The sequence below is a fragment of the Saccostrea cucullata genome, unplaced genomic scaffold (assembly GCF_032062105.1).
Source record: "Saccostrea cucullata isolate Sc308-1 unplaced genomic scaffold, CSIRO_AGI_Scuc_v1 ctg14439, whole genome shotgun sequence".
NCBI lineage: Eukaryota > Metazoa > Mollusca > Bivalvia > Ostreida > Ostreidae > Saccostrea > Saccostrea cuccullata.
The window spans coordinates 2,130-15,878 of record NW_026919499.1 but is presented as its reverse complement, the minus strand read 5'-3'; the positions used below and the strand labels follow the sequence as shown (position 1 = coordinate 15,878).

At 34.0% G+C, this 13,749-nt stretch overlaps 1 protein-coding gene across 1 annotated transcript; it reads left to right on the top strand.

Moving 5' to 3' along the window:
• The first annotated feature begins 2,619 nt into the window (after positions 1-2,619).
• LOC134232782 (uncharacterized) lies at positions 2,620-13,129 on the top strand. Its single transcript, XM_062714760.1, has 10 exons — positions 2,620-2,748; positions 3,074-3,125; positions 4,049-4,107; positions 4,698-4,780; positions 4,976-5,046; positions 5,143-5,213; positions 5,314-5,420; positions 11,857-11,921; positions 12,192-12,289; positions 12,481-13,129. The coding sequence occupies exons 1-10, from the start codon at positions 2,682-2,684 to the stop codon at positions 12,639-12,641; spliced, it is 834 nt and encodes a 277-aa protein (XP_062570744.1). The 5' UTR covers positions 2,620-2,681; the 3' UTR covers positions 12,642-13,129.
• Positions 13,130-13,749: the final 620 nt, after the last annotated feature.

The following is a 13,749-nucleotide window of genomic DNA, read 5'->3' as shown; positions in this document are numbered from 1 at the left end:
TTGTGTGATAATTTTATGCATAAACGCCTTCGGCGTTTATGCAAATTATCACACAAGCCAATCCATTGATCACTTCATGAATTCGAAAAATAAGACAGTTATTCCTTAAATATGGATTGTTTGAGGACATTAATTGATAAGACATCCTAGATCAATAACATTTTGCTGTGAATATTCAATTTTCTAAGGAGATATGCTTCCATCATTTTTATATCTTTAATGATGTGTTTGATTGATAATAAGGACGAGATGAGCTGTTTGTCGTCCATAACTGACCTCGAATTGTTTTTAGACTCGTTTAGATAACGAACTACACATATCTGCGTTGTTGTAAATAAATGGTGGGGTAAACGAACATTGGTCAATCTGAAAAAAAAAATCTATTATTAATACAAAGCTGTGAACAGGAAATGAAACACGAACTCTTGAAAATTCCAGAGGTTGGGTCAGGTGCTTAGCTAGGAGGAGTAAGCATTCCCGTAGACAGGTCACAACTGCAATGCGCCCTATGTTTTGATAGAGAAAATATATTTCGTTGTCAAATTTCAGTATGAAAACGAAGTCTTAACAATTGGTACTCGTGAAACACGTCAGCCAAAGTATGAACCAATAATATATATATTTGCTTACATTGACATAATGTAGTAAGGTCAAAATAAAATTTATTAGAATATTAAATGTGTTTGGTTATATAATTTAATGTGATTTCAATATTTACCTGGCCATGTGCTTGTGTTGTGATTTGAGTTGTGTGTAGTGTTTTGTTCAGTTTGGTAGTGTCATGTGATGCATTATTATGGTAATTGAGGCCTTGCCCTTTCCTGCTATTGGTTAGGTCAGTTAGGTCATTGTGTATAGCTTTACCGGTCAGTCAGGTGGTAGATTTTCATGCAATTCATGCTTCTCACATTCTACCCAGACCTTGGTCCTGATAGCAGCAGGTTAGATTTCTCTTACTAATTTTACTAATTTGTTAATTAATTCTCCATACTTTTGACTATGACATTTAAAGTAAATATAAAGTTTATCTAAAGTTAAAAATTTGAATAAGTTGATAATTTTGTTTAGTTAAAGGTTTTATTGGTTTTTAAATAATCTGAATGTTGAAAACTACATTTAAGTGTGTATGCAGCACCTTGAAATGTTTTATATTATTTTCATAGCAGCAGGGGCTGGTTTCCCGTTTTTTGTCAATTCTGCATTGATCAGTATATTTACAAGCCTCCAGACACATTGTCTTTGGTAAGAACATGCATTTGTTATTTTAGATATTTTTATTACTTTGAATTGGTTAATGAAGCTACTGGCTATAAAGTATGTTTGACAAATATTTTTGATTTACCAAGCTTAATTATCAAAATCTATTTACTTCTATTTTTATGTTTTATCTGTAAAGCCCCATAAATCTGTTCAGTTGGAATTAAGAGTTATTGCCCTTTATTCAGAGTGCAGTATTGTTATCATGAGGGAAAGCCATCTTCGCTAGCCAAGGGTTTCCGATCCGAAATCTACTTTACAACAGTAGATTTCGGACAATCGGCAATCCTCGGCTGACTCCGCTACGCTCCATTCAAACCTCGGATGTGATAGGTGGAGGAATACGCATCAGATCGCTACATTTCTCCGCCGGAAACTGCCTTGTCACTCATTTCATATTTCGCTCTGCCTTAAGTTCTTAGAAAAGGTTTCTTTATTTGTGTGATTCCTCGTGTTAATTACAACCAAATGTTATTATTCTTTGAACGCAAGAACATAGTGCTGAGTGTGCATCAAAGTAACTCGGATTTCAAAAGTATAATATTTGAATGAAATTCAAAAAAGATCACATGACTGAATCAGCAAGATGGAAGATCACCGTTGACGTCCGAGGTAATGTGCGAGGTACGAGTCATCCGAGGAACTCCGATTGGATTTCGGATCCGGATCGGAAACCCTCGGTTAGCGAAGATGGAGGGAAAGCATAATGTTTAACATTTTGTTATACCATTATATTTCATATGATGTTTGTTTGTTTGTTTATGCTTGTAATTATTTGCTTTGCAGATTTACATGTATTTATATAAATTATATTTACAATTTTAGGGCTCATCATCGATCATTCAATCAGAATTCAATATATAATAAATTCATGAACCCTGACAGCGTCTTGATTCTTATTAGACCTGTAACAATAATAGCGACTATATGATTGAAAATAGATTTTACTCGGAGTATACTCCTGAGTATTGGATAAATTTGAGATGTAAACAACATATGCTATCGCAGTTGATATTATACAAATATTGCATGTAGTTAAGGGGTGAAAATTTTCAATGTTACAATCAACTACATGCAATATTTATTATACTATACTGGATCTTTTACACAAATACATATATGTAACAGTGAACCGTGCACGCATAAATTCTGCGCAGTCGCTATTTTTTTTTTAAATATCACCCGTCGTGAGGCACTGTTGACTGTTGCTACGCTAGAGGGCGTGGCTTCATTATTCAGCGGGTAATAGTGTTTTTTAACAAATGTTTCTCGACCAATCAGATTCAGCTAATTTACATGATAGTATAATATTATAAATGGGTTCCGTTACTCTAATCATATCATAAACCTAATGCTCTCGTGAATATTTGAAGTCGGGATCGGGATGTTTAACTCTACTTTTCTTTTCCCAATAACACTTCAACATGGACACTAAAGATGTAGCGGTATTGAAGCTCAACGATACTACAGAGGTTTCCGTTCACTTGCATGGTATAATTATTTTATTTTATAGATATTTGTATAAAGCACGTGAATGTGTCACAAGTAGCTCAGGTAGTAAGCTGTCAAGATATTTTGTGAATTGTGTCCAAGTAAAATCAACAAGTAACGTATCACTTAATGAGTTATTGACTCATAGACATACATATTGAATCATACAGGAACAAAGATAGTCATACTGCTATGTAACATAGTAAATGTTATGTTCAATAAACCTGTTTAATACTTGATTATTAGGGCCTAGTGTTTATCCAATATCCAGATGATAAAGTTAGCTTTTATGATCTGAATTACACATTGCTTAAGAATTTTTTAGGTGCCACTATAATATCCTGGAAATGCAAGGCCCAAGAAGTGCTGTTTGTCAGGTAGGCTGGGTGATTTTACCCAATTTGGTTTTACTGGGCAATTCTCTAAATCTGGGGCCGATATTCGGCCCCGTTCCCAATGCAAAAAAGGTACCAAAAAGGTTCAAAAAAGAAAAAAGGTGTAAATTTCCCATTTCCATAGCAAAATATTAAAAAATAAAAGTCCTTGAAACTTAATTGCCAAAAAAACAAAACAAAACAAAATGTTAATGCACTTGCAAATGAAAGTGAAATGAACTAGTTCTGTACGACTGTATTAATTAGTTCGCGCCAAATGCAATCATAACCTGGTTCGGGGGAACCAGGTTATTGTTATTACAGAAATGTGTAACAATGAGTGCAGAGTATTTTGTCATGAAAATCGACAAAAACATAATTTTGGTTCCCAAAATAGACATTTCATTTAAAAACATTAGTAAGCTGCACCTAGAAACATGCTCATGCTTCAGCATGTTCAGTCTTGCGCTGAATTGGTAAGCAACGTTGTCCATGTGATCGAGGAAATTTGGGATTATGTGACTAGTGACTGTCACTCAGAAAGACAAATAACCGCAATATCAACACTCAAAGATAGTTATGACAAAGCTAATGTACTTTCATAAATAGCCTACTTTAACTGTTTATTCAAAACTAGAGTTAAATTGATGACAAAATGCTAGAACTGCAGTTTAAGGATTTTTTTTCAATGAATGTTGGTCATCCAACTTTTCTCAAATTGAGGATAATTTTCCCAATTTGAATGGCCCCGGACCCAGTCCCAAAAAGTGGTGTGAGAGCCCTGCTGGGTATGTTAACCAGTTAATACCAGCTAGTTTAATAATTGGTCAACTATATAATTATTCATGCCCAGTCATATAACTTTTGGCATATTGACTTTGGCAATTTTTGAATTTTATAATCATTGGCTCAAAATATTTCTTCAGTAAAAATGCATTGTTTGACAACAAAAAGGCCATCCGTGGAGGAATACCTCTTGTTTTCCGTAAGTATATCCTTTGATTTTTTTTATTTTAGCTCATTTTAATGAAGTTGAGGGAACTTTGTACAAGAGCACATTCAAGCATGCTAGCTAGATCAAAGAAATGGGAACACATGTCTTTCATAGTGCATTTGTATTCGATGCCCCATATTAATCAGATACATTGATGATGCATATTACACAATTATATGAACTCTTCTGGTGTTTAATATGGTTTGTTATTCACCAGAAAAAAATCCTGACCAAATTTGCATAAATGTTGCATTTTGATTCAAATCCTGGATCTGACCTACTGGATTTAATAGTTATTTTAATTGCAATTAATCTTGAACAAAAAGAGGCTAAACCAAGGATCATTATCAGTATTCTTTTCATTTCCTCTGCATAGTCTAAAACATGTTTAAGTTCATTTGCTAGTTTTTTTTCAAACTAGTGGAGATACACAAACAATCTATCGATTAATTTCTTCAGGGTCATTTAATTTTTACTTTAAGAATAATATTAAACACAGTAGTTAAATTACTTTTTTAAAAGCTAAAAAATGTGGAAATATTGTCAAATAAGTTTGATTAAATATTAACTCACTTAATTAGCATGCTTTGGCCCATGGGAAAAGGGACCTCAACATGGATTTGCAAGAATAAAAAGATGGAGGAAAGAATCTGAATCGAAACAGGTAATTCTTCTTTTTTTACCTGTCTATTGATTTATGATTTTTATTTTAATAAGTGACTGTTTCATTAACATTAAACATGAGGGAATGTTTTAAAAATTCTTAATGTGAATGAAAAGGTGGCTAAGATTTTGTGTTAACTTTGAATGATTTCTATTTTCCTGAATTACTATGAGCTTGTCAGTGCATGCTTTGTAGAACAATGGCAGAGCCTCTATGTCATTTTCACTAGAGGATGATGAAGAGACAAGAAAAATGTGGGATTACAGGCAAGTTCTTCATGCATTTATTATTTCAAGTTCTGATGTAAACTAGCCCCACTTTTCCCTACTCTCATAAAATAAGACAACTTTTATTTGTTTCAGATTTAAACTTGTATACAATGTTGATCTGGGAGAAAATGATTTGAAGCTTACTTTGACTGTCAACAACAATGGTTAGTGATTCATTTAAGTGAAATCAGTCATTCATGTTCCTGTTTTGGATGTGTACCCCATGTATGGCAAAGGATTACTATCTAACGATTCTAATTCTAGACTTCAAGGCTTTTGATTTCACCACTTTGATGCACACTTACTTCAGATGCCCCGATATAGCAGATGTCGGGATTCATGGATTAGAAGGACTACAGTACAATGATAAGGTTCAGAATTAGTAACATTGGTCTGAAGTGAAAGGAAACAGAATCCATGAAAACTTTATGGAGAATCATACTTTTTATACGCCCGTCTTAAGACGGGACGTATTATGTTATAGGCTTCATGTCCGTCCATCCGTCCGTCTGTCCATTCGTGTCCGGCTCATAACTTGGATACTATTAGGACTAGGAATAGGATTATCAAACTTTGTCAACTGACACTTCTTGGGTAGACGGTGTGTCGCGCACAAAAAGTAGGTCACTCTGACCTTTAATAAAGATGCTATGGCCAAATATGGAAAAATCCTGTCCGGCTCATAACCAGAAAACTATTAGACCTAGAGCTATCAAACTTGGCAAAAGTATACATCTTAGGTAGAAGGTGTGTCGCAACCTATTTCAAGGTCACTGTGACCTCTAATTTAAGTGAATTTTTTAAAAAAACTAAGTCTTTTAAATTTCATAATCCTAAAAATGTAAAAAATAGAGTTGTATCCATATTAAAAAGTGTTAAGTCAAGAAAAAAACTTCTTTTTTAGCTCTACTGGTCAGAGACCAGAAGAGCTTATGCGATAGTAATGCGTCCGGCGTCCGTCCGTCTGTCCGTCTGTCTGTCTGTCTGTAAACAATTTTTCAAAATGTTACTCCTCCTACAGTTTTGATCTGATTTCAATATAACTTGGCATATAAGTAGATTACACTAAGATACATAATTCTGTGTATCGGTTTGTGATTTTGAGGAACTGTGTTGGCATTGTTACTAAAAATAGAAATTTCTGTGAAATTCTTTCAAAATGCTACTCCTTCTACAAATTTGGTATGATTTCAATATAACTTGGCACACAAGTAGACTACATTAAGATACATAATTCTGTGTATCGGTTTTTGATTTCGACGAACGATGTTGGCGTTGTTACTAAAAATAGAAATTTCTGTGAAATTCTTTCAAAATGCTACTCCTCCTACAGTTTTGGTCTGACTTCAATATAACTTGGCACACAAGTAGACTACACTAAGATACATAATTCTGTCTATCAGTTTTTGATTTCAATGAACGGTGTTGGCGTTGTTACTAAAAATAGAAATTTCTGTGAAATTCTTTCAAAATGCTACTCCTCCTACAAATTTAGTCTGATTTCAATATAACTTGGCACACAAGTAGACTACACTAAGATACATAATTCTATCTATAAGTTTCTGATTTCGACGAACGGTGTTGGCGTTGTTACCTGAAATAGAAATTTCTGTAAAATTCTTTCAAAATGCTACTCCTCCTACAGTTTTGGTCTGATTTCAATATAACTTGGCATATAAGTAGACTACACTAAGATACATAATTCTGTGGATCGGTTTTTGATTTCGATGAACGGTGTTGGCGTTGTTACTAAAAATAGAAATTTCTGTGAAATTCTTTCAAAATGCTATTCCTCCTACAGTTTTGGTATGATTTCAATATAACTTGGCACTCAAGTAGACTACACTAAGGTACATAATTCTTTATATCCGTTTTTGACTTCAATGAACATTATTACCTTGGTTAATAAAGATAGCAATTTCTGTTACTCTCAAATTTGCTACTTCAAATACAGTTTTAGTCTGATTATAATATAATGTGGCTTGCAAGTAGACTACACTAAGAACATAAAGAGACTTATTCAAGGATCATTATTCTCTTTTTTGCCTGTGTAATGTTTCAATTCCCAACTGCTTAAGTACTTTCCTCTTCCTTTGCTATAAGTACAAACCAGTAGAGCTTCAGTCTCGACAGAGACTTCTGGTTTCATCATATACTTTACACCAATCTTTAACAAATGTCAATGTTAATGAAAGGAATTCAGATTGTCCCATGGGCATAATTATCAAGCACTGGTCAAGAATTTTGATAGCAGAAAGTTGCATGTCAAATTAGAGAGAAATTAATGAGTTTAGTGTGAGAAGCTAACTGGAAGAACATCAGTGTTATCTATATCCCCTTGGGTATTGGGCAAATGAGCAGCCAGACTGTTGGATTAAAAATAGCTCTTTTTGGCTAGCCTAATCTTTAAAATGAATTTGATGAAAAGTAATCAAAACTAATTTGATAGTGCATTATAAACTAATCTGATATTAAACTAGGGCTAATTGTAACGGGAACCGTTACAGATGTTCCCCAAACGCTCCCCAACTCCCTTTTGTGACATATTCTTTGTAAGCTTCATTAAATAAGACAAACACGACGCATTTTAGACTTTAACAATATTTACCCAGAAGTATATCAAGTTTATTCAAATTTCAGCATTGCACGCATGCGCATTTGAATGCATGTGCGTAATGACCATATCATCTTGTCTACACTATTCATATACTTTAGTATACTAAATATTACAGCATTTAATCCAAAAGTATTAAAAAATATGTTTAATCCAGTGTATTTGTAATTTTACTCATTTCACGTGCACACACATGCATGCATGTGCATGATGATCATACCCTTTTGTAGGAGTTCATAAGGTTTATATATGTTCTGAATTCCATTCTTTCTGGTTGAAAACTAAGGGAATTAGAGCCATTTAAAGTTTCAGCCAATCAGATTGCAGCGCATGTGCATGCGCGTGATTTCATGAAAATTATTATATATCATATTGTAGGACATCCTAAAGCATGCCTATGATTTAAATTTCAAAGCAATTTTTCAAAAAACAATAAAGATATTGAAAATTTTGTTCCAGCCAATCAGAGCAAAGAGCACGTTCATGCACGTGCATGCATGTGCATGATGACCAAACCATTTTGTAGGAGTCCGTAATGTTTATCTATATTCTGAATCCCATCCTGTTTGGTTGAAAACCAGGGAGTTATAGCCATTTAAAATTTAAGCCAATCAGATTGCAGTGCACGAGCATGCGCGTGATTTCATGAAAACTTTTATATATCATATTGTAGGATATCTTAATGCATGCCTATGTTTTAAATTTCAAAGCATTTCTTCAAAAAACAAAAAAGATATTGAGATTTTTAGGTCACCTGAGTCACTCAGGTGACCTATTGCTGTCTGTTTTCGTCCGTCGTCGTCCGTCGTACGTCGTTCGTCGTACGTCGTTTGTCGTCAATCGGTCGTAAACTTTTGAACATTTTCAGCTTCTTCTCTGCAACCACTGAACCAATTTCAACCAAATTTGGCACAAAGCATCTATGGGTGAAGGGGAACAAAAATTGTGAATTTCATGATCCCTGCCCCCCTGGGGCCTGGGGGGTGGGGCCAAAACCACTAAAATTAATGCAATCTTTAAAAATCTTCTTCTTTACACCTGGACATCAAGCAGTCAAACTGTATGCATGATTGTAATCAGCATTGAGTCCTTTACCAAAATTGTGAAATTCATGGCCCTGGGGTCAGGGGTACTTGTGCTAGGGCGGGGCTAAATAAGTATATAGTGAAAATGCATTATTTCTTTGAAAATCTTCTTCTCTGCTCCTGGGTATTAAATAAACTAACTAAGTACATAGTTATGATGAGCAAGAGTGCCTCTACCAAAATTGTGAATTTTATGGCCCCAGGGTCAGGGGTTCTGGTGTTAGGGCGGGGCTCTATTGATTATATAGTGAAAATACATTATTTCTTTGAAAATCTATTTCTCTGCTTCTGGGTATTAAATAAACTAACTAAGTACATAGTTATGATAAGCAAGAGTGCCTCTACCAAAATTGTGAATTTTATGGCCCCAGGGTCAGGGATTCTGGTGTTGGGGGGGGCTGTATTGATTATTACATGTATAGTGAAAAAACATTAAATCTTTGAATATTTTGTTCTTTGCTCCTAGGTTTTAAGCAGATGAACTACCTATATAGTTATGAGCAAGGGACCTAATCTTCAAGAATTGTAAATTTCAAGGCCCCAGGGTCAGTTGTACCATAGAGGGGGGGGGGTGTACTTATATACTGAAAATGAATGAATTGTTTGAAATTTGCTCCTTGGTATTAATCAAATTTTTTTTGAAAAGCAAGGATGCCTTTCCAAAAATTGTGCAATGTGTGGATCAAAGCCTAAGAGTCAAGGATTCATGTGTGGTAGCGGCACTACTGATTATTGCTGAATATTACTGATTTGTTGAAATGCATTTTTTGTTCCCCTACCCTGCCTATGGGTATTAAGTAACCAAACTAAGGAACTGCTAAGTGTATAGTTATGATTACCAAATTGTAAATGCTATAGCATCTGGCTTAAAACATGGATCAAATTCAATCACTGGAAAGTTGTTGAATAATGCTCAGGTGACCTATAAGGCCCATGGGCCTCTTGTTGTTTTAGCCAATCAGAGCGAAGCGCACGTGCATGCACGTGAGGTCGTGCTGATTTGACAGTGTCATATTATCTACACTATCAATATATCCTTATATAATGAGTTTCAAAGCATTTCATCAAAAACTGTAAAAGTTATGGCTATATTAAGTATATCAGTCAATTCACTCATATCACACGCACGCACGTGCATGCGTATGCGCGCAAAATGACCTTCGTTCCGCACACCTACACTACACACCTATTAACCCTAAAAAGGTTTTAGCTCAGTTGGGTGAACAGTTTCTTAGAACACTCGTGGACAAAAAAGTCCGGAGAAGAAATAAGAAGAAAAAAGAATAATAGTAAGAAACAGAGTAAAAACTAGTTCTAATTGTAACGGGGACCGTTACAGATGTTCCCCAAACGCTCCCCAACTCCCTTTTTATGGCATTTTACCTGTAAGACTTTTTAAAATATGCTCAGTATTAAAGGATTTCATCATATAATTATCAGAACTACAATGATATCAACTATATCTCATTTAACGTATTGCATGCACACGCACATGCAAGCTAATAATGGCATGTTGTCTAAACCATTAACATATCTGTTTATCGTGAGAATTGATAAAAATATCATAAAAATATAAATGTTACTGTTTTTCAACTATATTTGTTACTTAACGTATTGCGCTTGCGCACGGGCATGTATGCATGTCCTTGAATTTAAATTTGTTAGATGCATAATGTAGAAATCCATTATACCTATTCATACTCTGAATTTCATCTCGTTTCGTTGAGAACTAAAAAAGTTATAGACATTAAAAGTTTCAGCCGATCAGATTGCAGCACACGTGCATGCACATGCTTTCATGATAATTCTTATTTATCATGCTGTAGATCTTCAAAGTCTATGAATATATTCAAAATTTCAAAGGATTTTGCCAAAAAACAAGAAAGATATTGAGATTTTAGTTTCAGCCAATCAGAGCGAAGCGCACGTGCATGCGCGTGAGTTCTTGCTATTTTGACCATGTCATCATGTCAATACTACTAATATATACTTATATTTTGAGTTTTAAAGCATGTAATCAAAAAATAGAAAAGTTACGGCTATATCTATTATATTGGTCATTTCACGTGTTGCACGTGCACGCTCTTGCAAGCACGTGCGCGCAAAATGACCTTCATTCCACAAATCTACATAACATGCCTACTGACCCTAAAAAGGTTTTACCCAAGTCAGATGTGTAGTTTACAAGATCACTCCGGGACAAAAAAGTACCCAGGAAGAAGAAGAAGAAGAAGAAGAAGAAAAATAATAATAATAAGAAACAGAGTAAAAACAATATGTTCCCCAACTTCGTTTGGGGAACATAACAATATGTTCCCAAACTCCGTTTGGGGAACATAATAATATTAATTTAAAAACTAATTTTATGGGATGGGTTTGAATTCGCATGCCTACTTGTCCATATGAATTAGATATAAAACCTGTCTGGAATTAAATAAAAAGAAATTATTGAGTATTTTATTTGTTTTAAAAGTGTTTTAGGGTAGAAAGTGCAGATCCATTAATATCTTGGGAGTAATGAGTAGACAAGCATCCAGTCAAAGATTAATTAATGAGTTCAATGTAGGAAGGCATTTCTTTGGAGCATTCTCTGATCAAGCAGTCTTATCTGTATCCTTTTGGGATTAGACAGAAGAACTGTTGGTTAGTTTATAGCATATGTCATTTGATGGCCAGCCTTTATTTTCAAAATTAATTTGGTATAGATTAAGTTGTTAAGACTTAAATTTGACATTATTTAATATGATGGGCATTTGACAAAGTCTAACACAAACAGTATAGAAATCTATCAGTTATGTAATATTTGTTATAATTAATGCCTACATCACAGGGGATGGATAAACAAATATTGTTTTTAAAAAAAATCGAAAAATCATGGAAATCTTAGAATCAAGGTTGACATGATTTTCTTGCACTCTAGACTGTTTAAGATAATTGTAATTTTTTGACGGGCGTATCATGCTGTGGCGTGGCACTTTATTATGATATGATATGATTGATATCATATGTTCACATGTTAAAATATTATATGTATAGAGTCTAACTAATTTGATATATAAATTGTATGATAAATCAGATAAGATACTAGTATTTATTATTCCTGAACAGGTTGAGGGAGGCAAGATTTCAAAAGAAGAAAGAAAAGTAGTTAGTATAGACAAGAATTATGACAGGTAAAAAAAATTTTAACTTTGAACCTTGAAAATACCCTGGCAATGTGTTTTTTTTTATGCATGTATAAACTAAGCAAACTGCTTTGTTTTTATGATTTGAAGGTCTTTGATATGAATTACGTCAATTTAATATGCGTTCACATGTTAAATCGAATTCTGTGTAAAAGAACAAAGCAAACAATGGAACATTTAGAAAAACACTGTACATATGTGTAATAGATTTTAGATTCTTTATTTATATTTTGAATAAAGAATACTTTTTTTATTCAGAGTGTATATGAAATGTGGAGCAGACAAAGTGGAAGTGGAAGGTTTAGGTGATGGGAAGAAATCTGTCAGTCTGGTGCTCTCCAACCTCCCAGATGTGGGTGAGTCAGATATCGATATTAAAATGAAACATAATACTGGCAGGGCTTTATATTTTATATATAACCCTTCATTCCTATGTTTCTTTGTTATAATGTAACTAAACTTGGTCAATTATTTTGAACATTTTTAAAGAAAAAACAAGAGTTATCTATGGTTTATATTTAAATATATAATGATCTCCTATTTCTAGTTGTTTGGAATCCGTGGGAAGATAAAGCTAAAGCAATGTCTGACTTTGGGGATGAGGAGTATAAGACCATGATATGTGTGGAAGCAGGATCTGTATCACAGTCAGTCACAGCTCCAGCAGGGGGATCAGTGCTCTTCACCCAGACACTGAAACTGTGTTAACCTAGAAAAATTTAGTGCACAGGAAAACTTGTCTAGTACAAACACAACAGATTCCAAAGAAATTGGCCGGATTAGACAACATTCTGGTTTAGACAACATTTAACACTATTGAATTTAAATTTTACTCCAAATTAGACAAGATTTTCGATTATACAACATCTGGATTAGACAAGTTTCTCTGTATTACCATTGTGCAATATGTTACACACTAAAATGCATTTGGACCATCATTTTTCAAGATGTTTTTCTGCTATCTTATTTATATTCAAATATTTATTTTTCTTACAAATATTGATCTATTTTATATATATTCCATATACAAATATTAGTATTCATTATTATTGTCAATATTAGAGTTATTGTTCTTTGCATTTAGCATGTAGCCATTTTTCTCCATTTAGCATTCCTAGACTATTTGCTGATTCTACATACAATGTACATTTTAGCTGCATTATTATGCAGTGGTGGTAATAAAATTATTGAATGACTCTGAGTGTTGTTACTTACCTGTATGTATCAGGAAGCTAAACTCATGTTACAAAAAGTTAAATTCTTTTAGAAGGAAGAAAAACTCGTGGTCAATATTTCTTGTCAACTGCTTAATTTTCTCTAACTACTGGTTAACTTTAGCACGTACACCTAAGGAAGCTCTGCTGACTGTTAACCAATGGTTAATCATGGATGCCAGATTAGTCTTTGAAATCAATATTGGCAGTTGACAAAGAAAAGAAAGGGCATTTACACACTTACTTCCATCATGATTTTGAAGAGGAAAGAATTTCTTCCGAATATAGATTTTCTGTAAATTCTATATAAGAAGTAACAGACATGTGGGGCCATATCTGTATTGTCTATCTCTTTGTTCTCATACCTTGAGTGCATAGGACCAAGGACTGATGGCTCTCAGAAACCACAACTGATACACCATGAAAATGATTGGTGAAACCATGGATTTTCATTATCTAGCGTCTCCGGGGGTAATTTTAGAGTTCTCATAATTATCTATAGGTCCAATTTTCTCTTATTTAAATACTAGTACAATAGGATGCCACTGAAAAGAACTCTTGCTGCTGAATGACAAAACCCTGAAGTATAGGGCAACGTTTGG